The sequence below is a fragment of the Oxyura jamaicensis genome, chromosome 5 (genome assembly GCF_011077185.1).
Source record: "Oxyura jamaicensis isolate SHBP4307 breed ruddy duck chromosome 5, BPBGC_Ojam_1.0, whole genome shotgun sequence".
NCBI classification, from domain to species: Eukaryota; Metazoa; Chordata; class Aves; order Anseriformes; family Anatidae; genus Oxyura; species Oxyura jamaicensis.
The window spans coordinates 9,530,801-9,554,702 of NC_048897.1; the positions used below are offsets into that span (position 1 = coordinate 9,530,801).

General features: G+C 47.0%; 2 protein-coding genes across 4 annotated transcripts in view; one reads left to right on the forward strand and one right to left on the reverse strand.

The window, feature by feature from the left end:
• Positions 1-18,457, reverse strand: part of TSPAN4 (tetraspanin 4) — a 410,086-nt gene extending 391,629 nt beyond the window's left edge. Inside the window, exon 1 of one of the 3 annotated variants that reach the window (XM_035327287.1) lies at positions 18,377-18,457. The gene's annotated coding sequence lies outside the window, so the exon portion shown is untranslated. Of the gene's footprint in view, positions 1-12,221; positions 12,306-14,051; positions 14,203-18,376 lie in introns of those variants that run through there. The other 2 variants (XM_035327285.1, XM_035327286.1) reach the window with 2 other exon arrangements.
• On the forward strand, positions 14,651-19,095 carry POLR2L (RNA polymerase II, I and III subunit L). Its single transcript, XM_035327291.1, has 3 exons — positions 14,651-14,661; positions 14,922-15,029; positions 18,641-19,095. Exons 2-3 carry the CDS (start codon positions 14,935-14,937, stop codon positions 18,747-18,749), a joined length of 204 nt encoding a protein of 67 aa, XP_035183182.1. The 5' UTR covers positions 14,651-14,661; positions 14,922-14,934; the 3' UTR covers positions 18,750-19,095.
• Positions 19,096-23,902: the final 4,807 nt, after the last annotated feature.

The following is a 23,902-nucleotide window of genomic DNA, read 5'->3' on the forward strand; positions in this document are numbered from 1 at the left end:
GTGGGGAAGCCATGTTCTGAGTGGTCAACCCAAACAGAAACAAAACATCCTTCAAAGCAAGTCCTAAACCGCAACCTCAAAAGAGCACCAGCTTTCTAGGGTCTAGATCTTGCCTGGAGCTTTGCATAGCCCAGAGACACCCAGTGGTTGAATTGTACATCACAATCACGTATAATTCATGGCAACACCAGGGAGAACATCCTCTCAGTTCATCTACTTAGCAGAGTCTCAGACTGAGATGTCCCTCTGCTCACCTCCAGCTCTCAGGTGGGGGGTGGGAATGGGTAGGGAGGTTTAGTGAGAGATTTGATTCTGAAATCGGTGACAACTGGCATTAACGTCCAGAGAAAGGAGGAGTCTGAGGGCATACCAAGCTTTATCTTGTAGGCATCACCAGCATCCTCTGGCCCTTCCTGTGCCATCTGCTCATGGAGTCCCTAAATGCAAGGCTCTGCCTTACTGCCTCTGGCTGACGTTAGGTAACCATTATGATGGTAAGTGATAGTGATGAGGATGGTAAGTCATTATGATGTCTCTGGCTGACTTCAGGTAACCATCACCTGCAGTGTGAGATGGGGGCAAGTGCTGTGACGTGATGAAAGTCAAGTAACAGCTAAGTGCTCCTTGTCGAGCTGCCCTGGCTAGCAGCAGCAGCTACACTTCCTGGCTTGAAGCCAACTTAGTAATCCACAAAATGTGGTCAAGATGCATCTGCAAAACCAAACCAATACGCCCCACTTCACGTTACTAGCAGTACAGGACAGCCTTAGAACTAGAAAAACAAGCAGAAGGAGAAAAGGGATCCAACTGGAAACAAGCTTTTAAGAGCCCAACAAAAGTATAAGCAGAATTTTCCTTTAACCTAAGTAGCAACAAAGGAGCAGAAGGCAGCATGCACAGCGGGTGTCCCAGGCTTTGCACGGGCTCTCTGATATTAGGCTCGGCTCCATCTGATTCAGCTTCAGGCACTCCTGTAAAATACCCAGGTTGGGCAGACCATAGCAGTCAGCTTCCTCCGTGGTCAACGGAGAGAGGGATGGACACCTCCTCCCACCAAGATGCAAGTCATTGTCCAGGCACAGACACCTTCCCAGCTCCTATTTTAGACCTTCCAGTTAAGTGGCATGAATCCAAGCCAAAGTATATTAGGAGTAGCTGGATTAGACACAGCCAACTAAGCAGGATCAACATTATGCTCCCTAACTTGGCCTGCACTGTTGTTAAATCTGAATAGCGAGGCTCAATCCAGATGAAAGTGAAATGGCAAAAGCACAGTAATCTCCAGAGGGATGCAGAAATGCATATTTTAAGCTTCTTTGTGGCTCCTTTTGGAGAACAGCAGGGCAAACTTTGTTTACAACCCATGCCACATGCACAAAGACAAATGCAGCCTTCTGCCAAGTTCCAGCAAAGAAAACTCTGCTTTATCTTGAACTGTCATTTTAAGACAACTGTGCTTTTTGGAAATAGCAACTACACTGTGGCAAGGGACAAACATCAGAAAAACAACAATAGTCAAGTCAACAATGGTCAAGTACATGAATAGTTGACCATACCGTGATCATTCTCCCAGAGACTTCAGGATAGTTTCAGTCCCTGCCAAAAGGCTCAGAAATGCATCAGTAACCCAGAAACACTATGGTGACTTTCTTATGTTCATCCAAGGATCAGCTCAGACACTCGGAGGAAAGAAGGAAGGCACTGAACAGGAGACAGGTTAGCCAGGTGGATGCAATGTGGAGAAAAAAAAAATAAAATAAATAAATAAAAACGGACTCGTGCCTGTCATGGTTGTGGCTGGGATAGAATGAGAGCCTCTACAAAGAAGATTGACTCTGTCCCAGCCAAAACCATGACAGAGCCACAGCTCTTTCACTTCCTTGCTAGGGAACTCATGCTTTCTGCCTCACATCCCATAAAATAAGCTCGGTCTTCCTCCCAAAAAAGTTAGCCAACAGGTGAACGCTTCTGATAACCAGAGGGTGTTCCCAGAACACAAGCAGGTCACGGCACACTGCTGACAAAGACAGCAGTATGAGGGGATCCCACATCCCAACACCGCCTTACCCTAGGACATGTTCCTCTGAGGGGAAGTGAGGGAAACGTTTCAAGTACTGCAGAAAACTTAAATCCAGAGCAGCTGTATAAGCCCCAGCAAAACAGTGAAGAGGCAGTGCTGATCACTGACAACAGCACACGACTTCAGGATGAAACGAGGGAGCATCATCAAGAAGCCTGCAATGCTCGACATCTTCTCTCAAGCAGAAGGTGGCATTCAAGAATCCTACTAACCCTCTTCAACCACTCTTCTGCTCTTCTATCAGAATTAGAAAATAAAAAGGCCAGTACAAACTGGCAGGGGACTGAGCTGGGTCAAGTGCTGCCCCTGCTCCCTGCTGCTCAGTGCCCCGGCTTCTCTGAATTTGCCTCTCCCCTCCAGCCCTACCCCTGCCATCACCTTTCAGCAATCCCACAGCTCAAAGCTGAGGCGCTTGCTCCGCATCTCAGAGATGGCCATGTTCTTCTTCATCGGTGACATAAAAGCAGCAGAAAATTAAGAGGGAAGGTTCCTTTTCCCTCCTTCCTCCTGCATTCATTAGAGCCTCATCTTTTTTTCCGCAAAGCGTTTAAAAAGAAAAAAAGAAAAACAGATCTGAAATGAAATGGGAGGGGTGTAAAAAGAGTCTGGAACAAAATACCATATGTGCAATTCCTCTTCTCCTGTGCCATGAACTGCAAGGGAAAACAGCACCTTCCCGAGCAGAAGCCTGCTAGGGGCTGTCTAACAGCTAACGGCTGCCTGCAGTGACTGGGGGTGAAGGGGACAGGGAAAAGGAGGGGGAGGAAAAAAATTAAAAAATCACGCTGCCCACAGTTAGGAGAAGAGCCCCTTTCAGGGACTGTGTGTAGGGAGGCTGCAGAAGGGACGGCCTCGCAGCCTGTCTGCCCAGCCAGCTCCAGCCTGCCCAAGAGCAGCGCCCAGCACCGCGGGGAGGGCCGGCCTGGCCCTACACACAGGATTGCACAGCTGCTTTCCTTACAGGTCACGAGGGGCTCGGTTATTTGGGGCTCACTTATTTTCGTTGGCATAAGCTGGTCTGACCCACTCGGCAGCAGCAGGACACCACGAAGGCAGCATTACACGCGTGCATCATGTAGTCATACAGCAGCATACACATTATACACACAGAGAGAAGTTTTTCAAGACACCTACCACTTCTGTCAATAAACTGTACCACCTACGGTCAAAATCTTCAGCCCTCAATTCCCATCATCCCCACACCCCTACATCCAAGCAAAACCCTGCTTGGCTTCCTTCACAGCTCCCAGCTCCCCGTTACCTCATATTTCCGCAGCAGCCCGCCCTGCCGAGGCATGAGAGGATCTTCCCACCCCGCTGCCATCACCTCCTCGCTACACCCGGTCCCAGCCCTGCCCAAGCAGCCCAGTACCAGACCCATCGCACACCAGGCACTCTGACCCTTCATACGAAACTTATGAACCAAGGACATCTCTCCCTTACACTCCAGCTCTCAGCCAGGGCTCCGAAACCAATCACTTGACTTATTTGCTGACATCCACATAGCTGACCAAATGCTTAGCCCCAATATAGTGCTAATCATGTAAGTTTTCAGATGTTTCAAAAGCATCACTGTAAGTTCTTGATTCAAAAAACAAAACAAAAAAAGCAGTACCACAGCCTTCAGTGACTGCTAAAATCATCAGTAACTAGTAACATAATCAGCACTAGTAACATACTGGAGAGGATTTTCTGGGACTTTTTATTATTACTATTATATCTGCAGAATGCAAGCCAAGAAAAAAAAAAGAAAAAAAAAAAAAAAAAAAAAAAAAGAAAAAAGAAATAAACAGAACCAAGCCCTGAATCCGAGCAAGCTCTCTGCAAGCAAATGCAGACACGTTTCAAGGCTGGCAGAACATTGTACTGAAATTAAGTAATGCGGATTCTGATGGAAACACAATTTTTCAGACCCAGTATGAAATCTATAAAGCGTGTCACTGAATACAAGCTTCCATAGGCTGTACAGCAGCACCTAAATATTTGTCTTACTGCCGTTCATCCATAGCTGGCACGCATTCAAAGACTGCAAAGACAAAGCCAAAGCGAAGCTCAGGCTGACTTTTCTACCTCCAATTTGCTCTGCGCTTTTCCCTCCAGGGATCTTGCATGGTTTGGTTTGGATTCCATCCCAGCTCAGTCCCAAACAGAGAGATGTATCAAACAATTTCAACGCACCAACACCCTTCATTTTAAACTTAAGTATTTGAAATTACTTGGAATGCACATTCTTGACATTTCTGTACCGTTCTGGACAACTTGAATCCAACTGATTTTCCTAAGTGGTTAGGATGTAGGGCAACTGGGCAGAGCAAAAACCAGAAGAGCAATTGCAGCAAGACACCCACAGAAAGGAAGCTGCTGGGTGAAGTACCACCATCCCACGAGAAATGAAGTCTTCATCACTACTTATTCAAAGTTTGGTTGTACCAAACACTATCCACCCCAATGCAGGACCTGAGCCAGCAGCATAAAGGAAACTTGAGAGGCAAATAACAACCTCGCTTTGACTTCTCCCCTTTCTCTGAGGGCAGACAAGGGGACAACAAGCTGGCAAAGGCTTTGAGGATGGAGAGCAAATATGCAGGGTCAGAGCCAACTATAACTTCCACAAAAGCCTGCCCAACAGAAATGTCACCAGCAGGCAGAGTTTATAGCTATATATATACACATAGACACATAGCTAAGGAAATACCACGGGGGGGGGGGGGGGCCCATGAAAACCATTTTTCCCCACTGCAACAAATAACTAAGGCAGTAGTAAAGCACAGCTGGCTCTTCCATGGCAGCATTTGCCATCAGAACCAGCACTTTGCATGGCAAATGGGGCTTCCAGTTGCCAAAAGCCACCGGGTATAAAAACAGTGTAACTTTGGATAAATCACTGCCAGGATGGAGCCAGCCTGCAGCAGGCAAACTGACTGCATGAAGAAAAAGCGCTAGGGAATGGGGGAAAAAAAAAAAAAAGCCAGAAAAGCAAAGCTTATTAAAATGTAAACTCTTTGATATAGAGAATCTTGCATGCTCTTGCACCAACCAAAACAATGCCATCCTGGCCCAGAACTGGTCTTCTTTCATAAGACAGAACAAAGGAACCTGAAACCTTTATTGTCTAGCAATGGCTCGCCATGGGTCCCATGAACAAAGCACTTGGCTGTAACCCAACAGCCACAAGGCTTATGACAGCTTTCTCAGGAACTTATGAGAATTTGACTTCTCTCCAGTAACTCCCTAAGGCTCCCAGAGGAATCCCCAAACAGCTTTTCAAGCCCTAGGAGTTGGACCAGCCGACAGCTGGACACCCAAAAGGCATGGCAATGACAATCCCGCAGCAGAGAAGGAATGCAGGCAAGCAACAAAACTGATGCTAAGCAGGTCCACAGAAAACTGGCCCTAACCATAATTTAAACAGTAGGGCGCTGCCAAAATGAAATGGTCATTTACTGACACAGAGAGCAAACAAACAAAATCCCAGCAGAACAGTAAGAGATCGCAGAAGACTTTCAGAAAACAAATGATTCACAACCCTACCGCTGCATCTAGATGAAGAAATCTCCTCTTCTACTTCTGAGCTTGCACCACACGGATCTTTTTGCCCTCACCTCTAACAGGGGTGCGGGAGCTTCAGGGCAGTTCTTGATTTTTAGCACAGAGGCATCTTACTGTCCTTTCTCCAAGGAAGAAGTCTTGTTGTGTGTGCAAGAGAAGAGTCCTAGTCATCTCACAGTCCCTTTCCTCCAGATGCCCCGATTCACCCTAACAAAGGCAAAATGCCTTAGCAGCAGTAGCAGCACAGGGAGAGCCACTGCGGCCCAGCCCACTCCCACTGTGGCTGCAGCCAGGAGTGCTTGGAAGAGGCCACTGAGCTGGCACTGCTCGATACCAGGAAGCAAACACCTTCAGAGAGCAGCCGTGGCTCTCCTGTGCTCCCCAAACCCTTCCTCCATCCGCAAGGCACGTGGGCTGGGGAGGAGCAATGCTTTCACCACCATACTATTTTGTTCTGCAGCTCCAAAAGGAGAAGAGGATGGAAGGGAAAGTACATTCTTTCGGCATACATTTTAAGAAGATTGAGCATCCCTGCTCTAAACTGACCCCATACACCAGGGATGTAGCTCAAGGAAGCAGAAAAATACATCTCCTTTGCACAAATATCCAGATATACCTCTGGCCCAGATGCAGACAGGTGGCATCCTTTGTATGCTGACATTCACCAACACTAAAGCCTCCTCTGTTCAGTTATTACAGAGCCAAGCAGAACCACACACAAGTTTATTTTCAGGGGTTTCTCTCAATGCAAACACAAAAAGCTCTCTCGTGAAATACAGCACTTCCTTAATGTTAAGCTTTTCATCTTCTTACTGAGAACAGCAAACGCCATAAATGAAGCAAAGAGAAGGAGCTTGGTGAGACCATACAGGCAGCCCGCAAGAAGAGGCTGGGTATGGGGAAGAGAACCCGAGCCCATTTGCTCAGCCTGCCACTCATCAGGCCAGGGACATGTAAAGGTGAAAGATGTCTGTTTTTACATTTTCACACCTACTTCAGAGAGAGTCAATTTAAGGAATCAGAATGATTCAGGAGGGGAGAAGGCTTGGGTGCTTGTCCTCAAAATATCCTAAGGGAGACAGGGAAAATTGTTCTGCAGATAGCTTTAAGGATTCTCTTACGTATATCCCTTCAGACTGAAAGTGAGTACAATTTTAGATCAGGCAGGGATTTGAAGGCAAGCTGCAAACAAAATTGCAACCTGGCATAAGTAAAGGAACAGTGAGATCAAAAGAGGAACACAAAACCCCAACCAAACCCATCAGTCCCCGGCCACAGCTCCAGCAGCCTATTGTTCCGAGAAGACGTATCAATCACTCCAGCCAGCCCTCTCTGATCAGGTCATATGATTGAAGGCTTTATTTTATTATTCCCTCACACCACCACCAGCAAGAACAGCAGAAGCAGCGTGTCACACCAGACAAAGGAGCTGCTGCCCTTCAGAACAGGCTCCTGAATTACAGCTCCCTGATGCACATGCGGGTGCGATTTAGCTGTGCACAGAGGCAATGCCACGTGTGCTATCACTTACTAGTTTTAAGGAGGCAACACACCTCAACCAGGACATTCACAAGTCAGCTTGCTGTTGCATCTTGCATTTATTCAAGCTTTTTGACTATTTGCCCCACTACACTACAGCATACCCAAGCACTGTACACGTGCTGAAGAGCACTAGAGCTGCTGGCTGGGGACGAGATGCTGGAAAACTCCAGGAAAGCTAGCTCTCCTCTGCTCAGTCCCAGCTCCAACACATTGCTTCACAGCATGCAGGCCTCAGGGCATCTTTGCAGCAAGCTGGAGACCCTCCCTAATCCTTCTGGTCCTAGTGCAGCTACACCCCCTGTTCCCCAGCCCTCTGCTGCTCCTGCGATGCTGCATTGTGATTAAAATGCTGGGACTGGCTCTTGAACGAAAAAGAAAACCACATGCAAGCGAAACAGTTTCAAAATCCATATTCATAAAGAACGCTACAGCAATGTAAAGGCTTCTTCCCCTTTGCTCGCTTGAAAAGTAACAGTCCTCGGCCTCTCACACAGAACATGCAGTAATTTCTTTCCTTCCTGCAGAGCAGTCACAGTGCACGTATCTACCACCACATTACCTCAACACTTCTTGGAGAAAAAAAAGCCACCATTACTCAAACAAAAAGAAATTCACTCATACAAACTGCATCACTTCTGCAAAATTTCATTTGAGAATCCGCAGTTTGAGCGCGGGACCCCCGTGGTTACCAGCTCTGCAGCCTGATAGCTTCAGCATCCCCATGAGATGAAGCTCGTCACCCTAACGCAGCCTTAGGTGGCGCGAATCGCCGAGCCAAGCAGCTTTGGCACCCGAAGGACACACCAAGCGCCGTACTTAATCTGATCAGAGGCACAAAAACAGTGCTTCTTAATACTCTACAGAACATTTGGCTGGTTTTAATTTCAGAAAGAGCAGCTCAATAACCACAGTATGACGATGGGTGCACGGCAGCCCACCCACCTGAGCGGTAACGTCACGTCCTCTGCAGCAGCCCCATCTTCTTCCCCACGTCCACACTGGGAGGTCTGCGGCTCTGCGTGCCAACAGAGACTTCTTCAGGAATAATTATCTGTCACCACAAGGCAGCACATGGCGGGGGCAGCTCTGGGGCTGCTTTAGGACACCCAGCTCACGCATAGCACTTTAACCCAGACACAGCAGGCTGATGCACACAAGCCAGTGGTTTTAATCAGAGGAGCTGCGGTCCCTTCCCTAGGCAGGCACTTCTGAAACAAGGCTACAGACACAGCCTTTCACAACACATAAAACACAACTTGAAAGCGAGAGCGCGGTGGTAATGCAGCGGGATGCCACCTTCAGCAGCCGCCACAGGCCACCATCAGAGACGAGGTACTTGGCGAGAGGGATCCGCTCCAGCTCCTGGCCATCCCTTATTCCTGCTCCCAACAAGGCATGCACGATGCAAGATTGGCTAGCAGACAGACGGAGGGAAAAAGCCAAGCGGCACATTTAAATACAGACATAAGCATCCCCAAAAGGCCCAGAGGACAGCCCTCCACAGAGCATGCTCTTCTGTTCTTTGTTCCAAAACATCCATCATCACTGATGGGAGCCTCAGCAATGAGGCTTCAAAAGTAAGTTAGAAAATCCCCCATTCCTTTTCATGAGGGTTCAGGGCCTCACAGATGCCAGGGTAGCCTACTAAAAGAGGACTGCTTTGCTGCAGTCTCTCTAAATATGAGATGGTTGGCAGAGAACCTGCTTGTACACCCAGAGAAAGAAGTTCCCAGCCAAATTGGGGCAGTACATCAGAGAAAAGGGCACCCACGAGCTCAACAGGAAGGCACATACTGCTTTCACCATGTGAAAGAAGCAGCTCTGGGATGTTGTGCTCACACATTAATACTTGACATGCCCTCACCTCGACTTCACAGTCCGTCCTTTGCTCTGGAAAGAAAGATTGTGCAGAAATGAAAAGCCTTATCCCAAGAAAGGGGATTATTTTGTCATCTGAGGACACTTGCAGGGAAGAGCAGAGCTGATGGGCAGCTCCTGTGATCTTTCTGATTAAAATGCTGCCTCGGGATATTACCTCCCCCCAACAAGAAGCACTCAATTAGGCCGTGATGTATTCATGTAACACAGGCATTTTCTTATGAAGTATGTCAATCCCAGGTTGGCAAGCATGACACTTTTAGCATGATGCGACCTTGCTGAGAACGACCATGACCACTAAAACCAGTCCTAAACCAGTTAAATACCAGTCTCTGAGGAAGCATCCAGCCTCCTCCATCCCAACTGCGTTCTTATCAGGAAGAAAAAGGCAGGCGGGGGACTATGGATGAGAAGACATTTCTTAGAAGGGCTATCTTACCTTTTCAATATTCATTTTATACATACATGATATACTCACATATATATATGCACACACCCCTAAAATGACACCCACCCACCAACTTCAGCAGCACCTACAGACACATGAGTTTATTAAGCAACCCCTAAGGCACACCGTGCAGATCCTTAAGGATATCTTCCCAAGTCCGTGCACACCACCGGGACCTCCCAGCACCACCCCAGCACCTGGCTCCTGGCCAGTGACACGGAGCATTGCTTCTGCCCCCCTTCCCCAGTAACAGGCAGCGAGCCTCACATCCAACCCAAGGACACCTTAAATCGCTTTAGGGAACAGCATTTGCGTTTCTGGATGCATCGGTGGGACTTCCTCGTACACTCTGTTTAGCAGAGACATCTGTTACTCAATATATATGTTTCACACAAATCCCACCCTCCGAATCCTTTCCATCGGTTGTCACTAATGAAGCTTTGTGTGCAAAACCAAGAGCATTCTGCCCCCATTAGGAAGCCAATTACAGCAGGAAAAACAAGCAATTAACAAGGTGTAAAATAAACATCCTGCCACCTGCCTTTTAATAGCAACCCCACTTCAAACAAGTCACGGTCTCAGCACAGCTTTCGGAATTGGCAACTGATATTATATATGTATTTATGCAGCAGCTGCTCTTCATTGCAACAAATATTACAGGCTTACCAGATAAGGTCAGCATATTTACGAAAAAAAATATATAGTAGTATTAAACCCTGCTTTGAGGCCCTGAATGTTGCTCTTAATGAAATCAGCACCATCAGGCTTGTCTGGTATTACTGCGAAGCTGCAGTCACATCCCCGGCTTAGGGATGGTTCTCTTCGTTCTCACTTGCTTAGCAGCTTCTCTATTTGTTTCGCTAAATCCAAGGGCCTGAGCAGCTATTAAACAGCATATGGGGCAGCTGAACAACACGAAGCTGTACCGAGCAGGCGAGTCTTTCCTCCTTCCATCCTCCCTGCCTCTCCCCCATGGCTTTCTCCACCTCCCCATCATCGCACACGAAGCCATCTCCAATCAAGGCAGCACGGGGAGGACATGGGTCAGAAAGCCTCCCACTCACCAGTTCAAGGGCAAAACAAGTAGGTTCCAGCTTAGGCTTTGCTCTGTGATCCTGGAAGCTTTACGGGAAGGAAGGGAAGTCCTTCCAGAGTCACCATGGCTAGCGTCAGCAGGAGCCCCTTTTCCTGGCGTGGAACAGGATGAGTGACAATTTTGGGTTGTTAGCCTGGGCTGGAGGAAGTCCAACAGTAAACCTGGATTTGGTAGATTTGGAGTAGAGAACATGGCTGAGAAAAGAGCAGCCCAGCCAAGCCTCATCTTGCCTTTCTTTATTATTATTTTTTTTTAATAAATATTCCCTCTCCCTCTGGCTCTCCACTGCTGAGTATTTATTCATTAAGTTTTCCGTGCCACATTTCAGCTCCTGACTAATGAACGCCCAACTTCATCTCTCATTTCAACATTCACACAAGGATTTTTGTTAATTTATTATCTTTTAAAGCGTTCTTCCACTCCAGCTCGCCATAACGTGTGGCGTACAACACCAAACCAACGTGATACCACTAACTTCTGTGATCACACACGGTTCTGGTGCGTTAGTCAGAGACGGAATGGGAAGCAATAACATTCCTTCTCCAAGTGACCCCAGCAAGAGACAGGAAACAGAGCTCTCAGCTCCAAACCGAGCCAGCACAGCTACACACAGAGTTCTAGGAAGTTGCAAGTCAACATCTACAGCACAAAAAAATGTTATTTCACTGAAAATTTCCTCTGAAACGTCTTCAGTTTAAACAGCAATTCATTGTCCTCCAACACGACTGCTACCTAACAGGCAAATCAGGCCTCTGAAGACCCAGGGCTTCAGTGCTGGGGATCACCTACACCCTGCAGAAACAAGGTCAGGAGGCCAGAAACAATTGCAGGTGAAAAGCAGAGACCAGAGAGGGTGCGCACCCCACCTTGACCAAGTGCAGCCCACAGAATACAAACAAACCCAGTTCTCAGCCCCACAGCCCCAGTTTCTCACGCTCCCAGTCCAAACACAGAGATCCCACGACTTCTTCCTACAGCCCCAGTTACAGCGATAAGGTCAGGAAAGACACAGTCTGCCAACGCGAGGAGCAGGAAGTCATACAGCCACTCAGAACTACCCAAGTATTTTAAGATTAGTTCAGTCACCCAGGTCATTTCGGTGGGGTGGGGGGGAGACAAGTTGCATGTGGTTTTGTGGTTTTGTTTTGTTTTTAAACAAGCAGTAATATTTTCCCTTACGTTTTGTGGATGGCAGAATAGGGAGGAGGACATACTCCTTGGTCACAAGCCTGGGATGTCAGTGCTAAGAGTGCCGTGGAACAATCATGCCCAGCTGCATTTTGTACACCTAAGTGCCCCCCCTGAAATGCTAACACTGAGCAATGGTGGGGCAGAATGCCAGTGGCTTTCAAAAGTTGTCCACATCACAGGATGAAAGCCTGCACAGCATTAACGGAGAGGGACAAATTATCTGCAGTGCCCCCAACAAAGCCTCACAAGGCAGAAGCACATCAGAAAAGCAGCATACAGACCTCCAGCTCAGCTAGTTCTAGGCGAGGCTCTTCTGCTCAGCGTTGAGGAGCCCCCCATGGCTCCCCCACTACTGTCTGAAAGCCTGAAGAATCAGAGGTCTGGGAACTGCTGCTTGCTCAACGCAGCAAGAGACCAAAAAGGGGATGAGAACTTACAGACACCGTAAGGAAGATCCATGCAGTTCTGGGATTAGGGGTAACGCCAACTGCTACCAGAAGGATGCTTAAAGAGACCTCATCCTCCAGTTCTTCCAGGTTCCCTTCCTCTTCAGAAGGAGGCTTAAGAGACCTAAACTTGCCAAGTACCAAACTGCAACAGCTGAGTATCAGCAGCACCCAGCTCACCTGCAAAAAAGGAGTTGCTACAAACTGGGGCTCACTCCTGACGAGGCAGCAGCAGTGACCACCCTAAGTGGCATTAGCTGCAGCCCACCAAACACCCCTGGGATCATTAACAGTCACACGCGTGCACAGTTCCCCCCCCCCCAGCAAGCAGACTTCTGTGGTTTGGCAAATGGTTGGATTAAGCAGAGAATACATGAAGTTGAGCAGAGAATGTTCTCGGTATGCAGCACTCTCTCCAGGTCACAGATCATAAAAATCCTTACATTTTTTAGGATCAGAGAAACTGTGGCCAGAAAAGACCTATCAAGTCATTAAACCCCTCACCGAGTCGACACAGGTTATCTAGAAAGGACATAAACACACATGCTCCGAGAACAGCAGCGCTAAGTTCCCTCCAAAAAAAAAAAAAAAGATGCAAAGTTATATCTGAGAACTCAGTCTGAAAGTTAAAATTCACTTTTGTTTTTGGAAACAGACAGGCACGTTTGCACCAGGCAGCTGTAAGACGCTGACCTCGATCTAACGACGCAGCTCTGCCACGAAGCCCCTGTGACAGCCCCTCTTTCTCACTCCCACTTGCAAATCCCTGGCTCCAAATACAAATGCCTTTCACTGCGCAGCTCAACATGAAAATTACTTTGGAGCCCTGGTGCTGAAAATGCATCAAAGCACAGCCTCCAAATTCTCAATCCCCCCCAAAAATAAATCAAAAGAGGAAAAGAAAAGACAGTTTGGCTCCCACTGGTCTAAAATAACAGTAATGATAATAATCTACAGATCGCAGGAGGTTCATCTACCCTCCACGCCAAGTCATTTCGCTCCCTTCGCAGCCGAGTGTAATTGTTCCCGGGACTGCAAAAATTACCGTCTTTTCATCAGCGATCCGAGTTGTACAAACGCCTTCGAACAACCCCAAGCCCTCGGTCGTCGAAAGGAAACTATTTGCTCCTGTACGGTTCGAGTCGGGGCTGACGTTTCCGCGCGGAGGGTCGATCCTCCAGCCGCTCAAAAGCCGAGCAGTCGGGAGAGATGGATTAGCGTGAGCCGGGCATTAGGACGCGATAATTTAGATGCCTGATGGCGAAGGCTCTGTACACTGCGTTAACTCGGGAAAATAAAGCACTTTTGGCGAATTTCAGTTCTGCCCGAGGACACGCGGCGCTGTGAGTGGGGGGCAGCACCGGGGGGCTTCGTGCTCCAGCGCGGGGTCCGCTGAGCAGTCCCGCGGCCCCGCCAAGTTCGGGAGCATCACGGCAGGCATCCCTTGGCTGGAGGCGGACGGACGGTGCCTAAAGTGGCTGCTCCTGGTGCTGGCGCTGGTCCCAGTGCTGTGCTCAGGGCTCACTGCCCCTCTCGCCCCACAACTTGGGGACCCTCCTCTGGGTCCCCAGCCTTTGGGACCCCAACGCGCAGCCCCAGGGGCGGCCGCTGGGACCCCAAACCCCCTCCTCGGGACCCCAAATCCCCCCATTCAAGACCCCAAAACCCCTCTTCAGGACCCCAAATCCCCCCTGGGGACCCCATAACCCCCCCTCAGGACCCCAGCCCCCCTCCCCCAGGACCCCAAACCCCAACTCCCAGCCCCAAAACGCCCCCCCCCCCCCCAGCCCCCTGTTGCTCTCCCCACCGCCGCCCCGGTACCTGGGCCGTGCAGGAGCGCAACAAGTGTCCGCTTCCCGGGCGGCTCACGGCGGCTGTCCCCCCGCTGCTGGCGGTGTCGCTGTCGCGGCGCTCCGAGCGCCCCGGCGCCGCACACGCGAAAAGCGCTCACGAGCCCGCCCCGCTCGCCGGCTCTTGTGACCCTCGCGGGGCGCCATACGGGAGGGCGCTACCGGCCCGCCCCTCCCCGCGCGGCGGCGAGCTCAGCGCCCCCCTTGGCTGCCCGGAGGGAACGCGCCGGGAGCGGGGCGGCAAGGCGGGCACGGGACGGGCCGCAACGGGGGGACGGGGGAGCGGGAGCGGGGGGGAACCCGGGGACCACGGGACCGGCCTGGGCCGCCGGGAGGGCCCCAGCGCCCGGCCCGGCCGCCGGAACGGGGGGGGGTGGGGGCTTCTGTTTAAAGGGTTTGGGGCTTTTTTTGGAAAGGTTTTGGGCTTTTTTAAAAGGTTTTAGGTTTGTTTTTATTTTTAAGGTTTTACTGAGGTTTTCTTAGGTTTTAGGTTTGTTTGTTTGTTTGTTTAGAGTTTCAGGGCTTTTCAGGGTCTTAGGGCTTTTGGGGGGGGGGTTAGGGCTTTTGTTTAAGGTTTTAGGGCTTTTGGGGGGAGGTTTGGGCTATTTTTTAGGGTTTTAGGGATTTTTTTGTTAACGCTTTAGGCTTTTTTTTAAGGCTTTAGGGTTTTTAAGGCTTTAGGGCCTTTAAGATTTTATGGCTTTTTTAACTTGTTTAAAGGTTTTTGTGTTTGTTTTTTTTTTTAACTTTGGGGGGGGGGCTTTTAAAGTTTTTTTGTTTGTTTTAAGTTTTGTTGTATTTTTTATTTTTATTTATTTTCGTGTCTTTTAATCCCTTCCAGGTGCCGAGCAGAGATGATCATCCCCGTCAGGTGCTTCACGTGCGGGAAGATCGTGGGGAACAAGTGGGAGGCCTACCTGGGCCTGCTGCAGGCCGAGTACACCGAAGGGTGCGTGGGGGTGCTGGGGGGCACCTGAGGGTGCTGGGGGGTGCGCCTGGGGGCTGGGTGCTCGCCCCTCTGCAGCGCCACGGCACCGCCAGACGGCTGTGAAACAGCAAGAGCTGCAGCCACAGGCTGAGCCCGAGCAGATAACCACGGGTCAGACCCAATAACGGGGGGAAAAAAGCAGTCAGGTCCCTAGGGAACATGTCTGGGGGGTAACAGGGGATTTGCCAGGGGTAATCTCTGCACCCGCAGCCTCAGTTATTCGCCTCTTAGGGAAGGTTAAAGGAAGAAACAAGCAACAAGGTCAAGTTTACCACCAACACGTTATGGTGGGATCACTTTTTCTTAGTTCTTTTCAAAGGAGAGGGAAAGAGAAAGTGGCAATTGTAAGAAGTATCTAATACTGCTCACGGCATATGCTCCTTTTAGGTTTTCCTACAAGCATGTCATATTTGCTAGTCAGGATTTTTAGCCTTATTTCAAAGCAGTGGCTTGTGCTGGGGAAGGAGCCCCTTTTTCATTTGACTGCCCTACATACCCTAACATGTCTATATGAAGAAGTCCACATGGGCTTTGAAGGAAAAACATGGCAGAAGTCTGAGTGACTTCCCAAAATCATGCTGAAACCATTAAGTAGAATTAAGAGAGTATTTGTTTTGTGTTCACATGGCTGTGGTCACTAACAGGTTTTTAAGTGGGTAAGTGTAGTGTATCGAATTATAGGATGTGCATAAACAACACAGATTTCACTGCCTTTTCTCTACATCTTGAAAATGTTCTTGTGGCTTTTGACAAAACAGTCCTATGTTAGACACTGAAGCACAGAACGAGAAGAGAAGCTTTGAGGTGTAAGCCTCTTCTAAACTGGTAGGAAGTTATGATTAATCTTCATGTGGACTTTGCAGAGGGAAAGATGACTTGTTCCCATCACCGCTTATATGTTTCATTAAATACTGTCCAGTGGAAATCACAGCAGGAGAGAGCAGAGAGAAGATGCCAGCACCCCAGTGGGTACCCATGGCTGGCATTGCTTCATCCCACCTGCAGCACCCAGCACTTACCTTTGCTGAATTTCATGCCATTTCTCATTGTCTAATGCTCTGGTCTACGTAGATCCCTCTGCAAGGGCTCTCTTCCCTCCAGGGAGGCAGCAGCACCTCCCAGTCTAATGCCATCAGTGAACGTGCTGAGGATGCATTCTGCAGCCAGGTCATTGCTGCAATGTGAAACAAAACTGGCCTTAGAGCTGAGTTCCTCCACCAGTCTCTTGTTGTCTTTCCTTTATGTAGTTAAAAGCATTAAAACATGACAGGTTGCAAATCATCTCTCATTAATGCTGAAGTTTATCTGAGCTGTTCTGGTACCACTTGTGACTTCTCACTTTCCAATTACCTTTTAATATATTTTTCCTATCCTCAGCATTCCTCTGCATTTGTGTAGGGACCACTGGAAGAAGTCTATTCTTCTAAATGCTTACCTCAAAAAACAATTGCTGTGGTCACGGGTGTAATTCTGGGGGGAGTATTTGAGCTAATGCAGTTCTGGTATTGCGAAATCAGAAGCAGAGCTCAGCAGATGATGAACCGTTAAAATGTTATGGTGCAGTGGTAGAATCACCGTTAATTATGAGCTTAAGAAATAAGTAGACAAAAATAGTAAAAAAAAAAACTTAGCCAATCAGTTTGTAGTTAAAAAAACACACCTTGCTGTTTGTCCCTCTAAGTTGCTTTTTTTCCCCTCAGTACTTGGAAGCTAGAGAAGAACGGGAAAACAACTGAAGCGTTGGTAGTGTTTTAGCTGAAATTTATAGCATGACTCCTAAAGTTCCTGTTTGTGTTGGTATTCTGCATCTCTGGAAAGTTCTGAACTTTCAGACGCAGTTAGCTCTTAAAACTGAGGTATCAACAAACATCAGATGGTTTTGTTCTCAAGTGTTCTGGAATGTTCAAGTATCACGTGATGTTATTTATAAACATTCTTTTCTTAAAATTAGACTGTTCATACACTTCTCTTAAATAACTTTGGCAAGTGCCAGGACTAAAATGGAAAGCCTTGTTGTTTCAGCCCGAGAGCCTGCTGACAGGTCCGAGGGCTAACTGACCTCATCGGAGAAGCTCCAGGAGCTTTACCCCATGCAATTAGGCTGTACTGCATGAAGCCAAACAGCCTTTTACCACAGTCCAGCTTGTGCAGAAGCCTCCTTTCGGTTGTTAATACTTTAGAAAAGCATCTACCAGCTTCTTGCAACAGGACAATTACAAGTTTTGGGAAATTGCATTTGTTTTAATCAAATGCTGGATTGTCACGCTACGTGATACAAATCTAAAGATCAGAGCTGAGTCGCATTTCATGAATGTTAAATGCTGAAGGAGTGTCAGGCTGGCTTTCTGGCTAATAGGTTGGTGCTAAAGAGCTTGGATAGCGTCTCTCATCTATAAAAGGTCTGATAGGGACATCCACTGAAGACACGAGCAGTGGTTTAGGCTAGGATGATTCATAAAGGGATTTTCTACCCAACTGAAAGAATCTTGAGGAGTCACTCGGGGAATTACATGGAAAGACTGTAAAACAGACTTCTTGAGCAGTCTGCACATCCTTAGTTGTATATTTGTGGGGCGCAAGTTTTATAACTGAATGCCATTTCAGATGGGATCCGTAATGGTTTTTATCCTTCCTCAGAATTAGCAACCATAAGGATTAGTTTGCATTTGCATTTTGAGTTATTTTAGATTAATCTATCTCAGGCTTTTAAAGTGCCTTAGATCACAAATGTATCTTGTGAAGTAAGCAGGTATCACCCTCTGTTACATAGAGCAGATGCGTTATAATGATGGTTTTAGAAGCTAAGAATAGCACAGATAACAATGCAGAGATGCTACTCCTTATTCCTCGTGTCAAGAGACTGTCTTGTGCCTTTTTGCTGCCTTCTGCCACACAGCTAGCAGGAGTCATAGCCAGCACAGGTAATTAATGACTGTCCAGGATGTCAGGAGTGGAAATGACTTCACATGTTTCAGCACTGTTCCCGTTACTACACGCAGGCCTCCTGACTGATGAGATTTTTACCCAGATCAGCTTTTTTTTCCTACAGACTGGTGTTTGTAAAAGGTGTTTGTAGGAGGAAAACTAAGTCACTGTAATTAAATAATTGGAGTTAGAAACGTGCCGTGTTTCAAGTTGCTTCCCAATTGTGAAGACCAGAAACTTGTTTCTAAAACCAAATACTTGGATCTCACTTAACCTTGCTCCCATGACCAAGTATGCCCACATTAGAGGACTAGTTCAGAAAAGGAAATTCTTAAGATCTGGTCTGTTACAGTTCTGTCCCTATGGGAATTCTCCAGACTTACCTCTGAAAGTCTGGGAGTTGTCTCAGCTAGATTCCATCTTTACGGAAGATCACGTGCATCTGCAGGCCAGAGAACAGGCAAACACGCTGTCAACAGCAGCAAATGGAAAAGAACATTAACAGCACATGCTAAATTTCTTGGTTTAAACTGCAAACAAGTTTTCCTCTATGACTAAGCTCAGAGTAATCAGTATGTTGCTTAGGAACACTTACAAGTGGTTCTGACTCATTTCATTTTTTTATTATTGTTGTTGTTCGTTAATAGAGATGCCCTGGATGCCCTTGGCTTGAAGAGATACTGCTGCCGCAGAATGCTCCTAGCCCATGTGGATCTGATTGAGAAGCTTTTGAATTATGCACCCCTGGAGAAATGAGATGAGAAATGTGCTATGCTACAAGCCATGTGTATCCTATTTCTAATTCTGAGCTTGAAACTGGACTTCAGGCATTAAAAGATGCAAGCCACCTGTAGTGCAACCACTGAGAGATGTTTAGCTCGCTGCCCCAAATCGCTAACTTCTTCCAAGGAAGCAAACAAAGGATGAAGTCCACTTAAGACTTGGAGATTAAAAGTTCAAATGCTACTTTTTAAAATCAATGCTCAGAGGGTGTTTTTTTCCTGAACTTTTAGATACTTCTGCCAGCAAAAATAAATGTTTGTTTTATGAAATAGTCATTTGTCTACAAAAAATGTGGAATTAAAGGTCTTTCTCCCCTGTAGCCTTCCTGCAGTTGCTGGATAGGGTTACATGTGTGCTTTCATCTCGCCACTTGTACTGGTCACTGAGGTCAGGAATAAGTAAACCAAGTGTTTCACACTATGCAGTCATGGTGGGTTAGAAAGACAGACTGAAGTTCTGGGTCCCAGCAGCAGAACAGGGGTAAGTTTGCTTGGTAAGAATGAAGCGTTACTCTTGAAAGCTTGCAGAGCTCCCTTTTCACTGCAGCAGAGGTCAGCTTGTCTCTACCCCAGTTTGTATAAAACACTGGCTGTTCTATTACAGAAAAACAGTAAAAAGGAACAGTGCTCTTCACTTTGGTAAAGTGTCTGAGCATTCCCACTGAAGGCATTGGATGGGAGAATTTACACACGCGAGTGTGAACAGGCTCAAAGCCTCACCAAGCACCTGCTCTGCAGCTGGTACACACACAAGCTTCCCACTTGTTAGTGGCATCGTTGGCTTCACATTGTGCTGTGTTTGTAGTCTGGGACTGCCTCGCCAAAATTAAGTGGGCCCTGGGCACTCCTGGTGGAATGAAACGCTGAGAGGCCAGCTGTATATGCAGGGCCTGTGAAGGGTACCTGCTGCAAGGCAGGCACCGGCTCTGCCAAAAGATCCTTTTTCCTCACCTTTCTACTGCACTGTCAGCTGAAGGCAGGACCACGTTTCACAAGGTTGTCTGACACCCAGAAAATGCATCATTCCAGTAGTATGTGCACAGGCAGACACACCAGCCTCACCCCAAAGTGAGGGAGGACAGTTCTTAGATCTGTGCATGGTCAGGATTCTGTTTAAATGCAGCATTTGCCTGGATGCAAATGTAGGACAAATCATAGTTAGAGCAGCCTGGTAGATAACAGGCTGGGAGAGGTGATAATCCCTTAACTTGCAGCCTGTTCAATTAAACTCTTGGCACTCGCCTTTCAGCTGCTGGGTAAAAAGTATCTTTGTGGGTTCTTTTCCATAGTTTAAGAACTACAAAGAAGCTGTTTTTAACAAAACCTTCCTTTCCAGGGATACCATTTCATGTGCTTAATGGGACAAGCTTCTATGTGCAAACCTTAAAACTAGATTGTCTTAAAAAGACTAAGTTACGGGACAGTTTGCCTTTGGCTATAGCTATCACCCCAGCAATCTGTACACTTGACCTTGCTTTTCAATTTATTACAATGGGACAGTAGATAAGTTCTCCCATATTCAGCAGTTCTTCATTGAAGACATTTTAAAACCACATGCTTTAGCCTAATGCGAAGAGAATTAAGCAATTAATTCTAGTATTCATTTCACAGTTTGTTGGATAGCTTGTGTTCTGCACGACTGCTGTATTATCTGGCTAAATGCACTTAAAAAAAAAAAAAAAAAAAAAAAAAAAAAACTTCTCATTTCTCTTTTGGGCAGTTTTTAAATGGGAAATGTAAGATGACCTTTCCCAGACAAACTCCTGTAGGGCACTCTTCTCTGTTACAGCGGAGCATTACATGGAGATACGTGTGGAATCGTTCACAGCAAGCCCAAAAGGCCAGGACCACTTCACCTGCGTTCGCTCAGCGTGCTGTGCTGAGAAAGCCCAGCAGCCCAGGCTGGTGTGCTCAGCAGAGGCAGCCAAGCATCAGTGCCAAAGGACTGGATTAGAGAGCCGACAGTACTTTGTTTCTAGCTCCAAAAGCAATTTTCTAATCTGGTTTTCTGCTTCAGAATGACATGTTTCTTTTCAAAGCAGATACCAACACAAGGTTAAGTTACTTGATAAGAACAGCTACGGCTCTTAAAAGCTGTAATGAAGATGCAATTTACAAAAACAAAGCAGGCCTCATTCAGAAATTCAGAGGAAGAAGGAAAAGCAGCTCGGCTGCTCTCATTACTGTTTCTCACTGCGGCACAGTGGATGCCAACGACACCCAGCCTGGTATTACTCCATCAACCAGCTGTTACATGAGAAGCAGCAAACAAGAACGAGTAGCAGGACAAAGTCACAGCGAGCATTAACACTGCTCCACACAGCACAAAACGAGCTGTCTGCATCGCAGCTCTTCCACGGGAGTTTGCAGATGCAGCACGGGACAAAAAACATTCTGTGATGTGTCCACACAAACAGTTTATCGTGTTAGTATGAAAGGTTGTCTCAGGAGTTTTGTCTTTGGGAGGGTCAGGAGCAGAAATAGAGCTTAAATCCCATTTTAAAAAGTCAGTGAAATTTTCAATGGATTTCTATAAATCCCAGCTTTCACCCTTACTCTCTGGTAACCAGGAAAGTAATTCCCTTTCCGCTGTCATTTCTCCCGTGCTTGCTTCTGCAGCTGCTAATAACATAAGCATATTGGATCTGCTTCCTAACCTGCCAGATCTCTGTGAGAACTGCCATTAAACATGCTCCCAACCACCATATTTTTAAAGCTAATGTGAAAGAGACATGCACATACATAGGAAAGAAGAAAAAAAAAAGCACCTGGCTTTCTCTGAATCTTTATAAAAAGGAGACCTTAGCAGAACCAACAGATAGGCAGAAGCAAAAAAAAAAAAAAAAAGTGAGAAATCATACAGAATATGCAGCCACTTCTGCAGTTACTTATTCACTTTTTATATAATGCATTTTAGAAATTTCTCAACTTGATTATGAAAGACAGTTGTAGGGATCACATTAACTTGGTGTTGTAAAGAACGCAAGCACAAGCTGTAGTGCAACAGGAGCACTGCTGTCACCCAGATACCAGCCTCTGAGGGCCACGGGAAGGGGCTCAGGCAGGACACTTACACCTCACCACCCCATATAAATATGGAAGTAGTGCCAGCTCAGCACGTGATGTGAGATGAGGTCAAACTACAGAGAAATCTGTTTGCCAGGTCCAAATCCCTGCTTCTACCTGGAGTCCCAGCATCAGGTGACTCGCATGCCTGGAAAGCTTTACATTTCTTGAAATGAGAGTTTAAAAGAAATCAATAAATCTTGATCGTAATTCTGAGTCCATCTGCAGGAAGTGAAATATGTCAGTACTCCATAACAAGCCTCAAACCTTAGCTTTCAAGAGTTTTGCTCTGAAAAACAACCTGAGGGTCTCACCCCAGAGTGATGCACTGAGAAGGATGCTGGGGTTTTGTTCTCCTCGTGCCCTTTCCCCAGATGCAGCAGCTGTTCTTATATGTGCTTCTTGTCTATATGAAGAAAACTAAAAGCTCTGAACATTGTCATTACCACCAGTGCACAACGTTGGAGCTGTATGCAAGTTCCCATAGAGATACCTAACTCACTGTCTAACTACTACTCATCTGCATTTTAGTGGTAACAAACTATGAGGATCCAGAACACAAGCTACCCTTTTCCCTGCAAATATCTCTATAGGCAAAAAACAATCTCCCAAAGGAAGGAGAAAAAAGAAAGGAAAGAAAAGAAAGGGAAGAAACACCCACAACCTATTTGCCATTAAAAGCAACTTAATTTCAAGTATCTTCTAACTTCAGTACTGACCCTAGGAAGAAACTAGGGCTTCTGCTTCATCCCCTCTCTGAGCAGAATTTGAGCTTGCTTAGCAGGATTTTCTTACTCCTGCCATTCCTCCAATGAAACATCTCCAAACTGTTGTTCCCACTTGGCTCTGACTCGCCAGATGATGAGCACAGCCTTGATTTCCACTTCAACATGTTTGTGCCGTAGTTGACAGAGTGGTTTTGTTTTCAGATCCAATTTTTATTCAGCTTCTCCAGCCAGAGAGAAGGCACTTTTAATTGTTTGATAGGAGCTGCACAATGGAGAGAAGTGAAAACCAAGGGCAGGGAGCGCATTGGCTTTGCTGCGATTTGTAGTTTGATGTGCTGCTCACTGAAGTCGGTGGGAGTCTTTTCATTAACTTCAGTGTGACCTCAAATGGCCCGGTAGCATGCAGTGCCTTAGACCACTTGAGTGTCCAGGATTAATTTGTTTTTATTAAATTCTGCTAAGAAACGCTCTTTGAGGTGCCCAAGCCTTAGATACTCAAAGAGCTTCCAGATCTTGCTGCAGACCTCAGCCTCATGCAGCCCCAGCACATAAGACCATAAAAAACAGAGTTAAGAAGTTATCCTTGGCTTCAGCAACTCTGGCCACCCAGAGAGAGCTGCAGGGCAAGTGGCTGTGCTTCAGGCTAGCACTGGGAAGCCGCACAACATTTACATGGCAGTAGCAAACCCTCATTTGTTTCTCCTTGATGCTCACCTACAGAAATATATAGCAGATGTAGAACCAAGACGTGCAGAGAGTGCTAGGTACCTTCAGTCTTATTTCTTCTCCACAAACACATATCTTCCAGATTTTGCCTGTCACCTACACTTTTGCATGTGTGACCTACACCGTGTGCTTGCAGGTCACACATAGCTGGGGTGAGGACACGGAGACCCTGGGCACCACGCGACTTTCCCCCCAGTTTCTTTCCTGATGTGTCTGTTCTCCACAGGCTGCAAATACCAAGTCTTGTAACAGCCAAGTTCAAAAATTCATGCAGAACAGTCCTTCATTTGTCACTCCCAAACACGAAGCAAGCGTTTTTAATAAAAAGGGCTCATAATTTTCTGCTTTCAGGAGCTGAACAAATAGCGATCAAAGAACGGCATGGAACAGCTGACAAAAAGCTAAAAGCATGTATACTTTGGGGAGCATACGAAAACAGCAGTTAACAACAGACTTCAAAGCAAGCCCCAAAGGCTCTGGTCAAGACTTTCCATAGGCACTAATGATTTTGAATTAACCCATGCCCCACCCCACGGGCTTGATTCGCAGATGGAAGGAACAAATGTTGAATGCCCATTATTTGGAAATCAGACCTCCTTCTTTTAAA

What these genes read in the sequence shown, in the direction of transcription:
- POLR2L (XM_035327291.1), top strand. Translation starts at nt 14,935, where the DNA reads ATGATCATCCCCGTCAGGTGCTTCACGTGCGGGAAGATCGTGGGGAAC. An exon ending in CAGGCCGAGTACACCGAAGG is followed by an intron (nt 15,030 to 18,640) that starts GTGCGTGGGGGT and finishes GTTCGTTAATAG; the next exon opens with AGATGCCCTGGATGCCCTTG.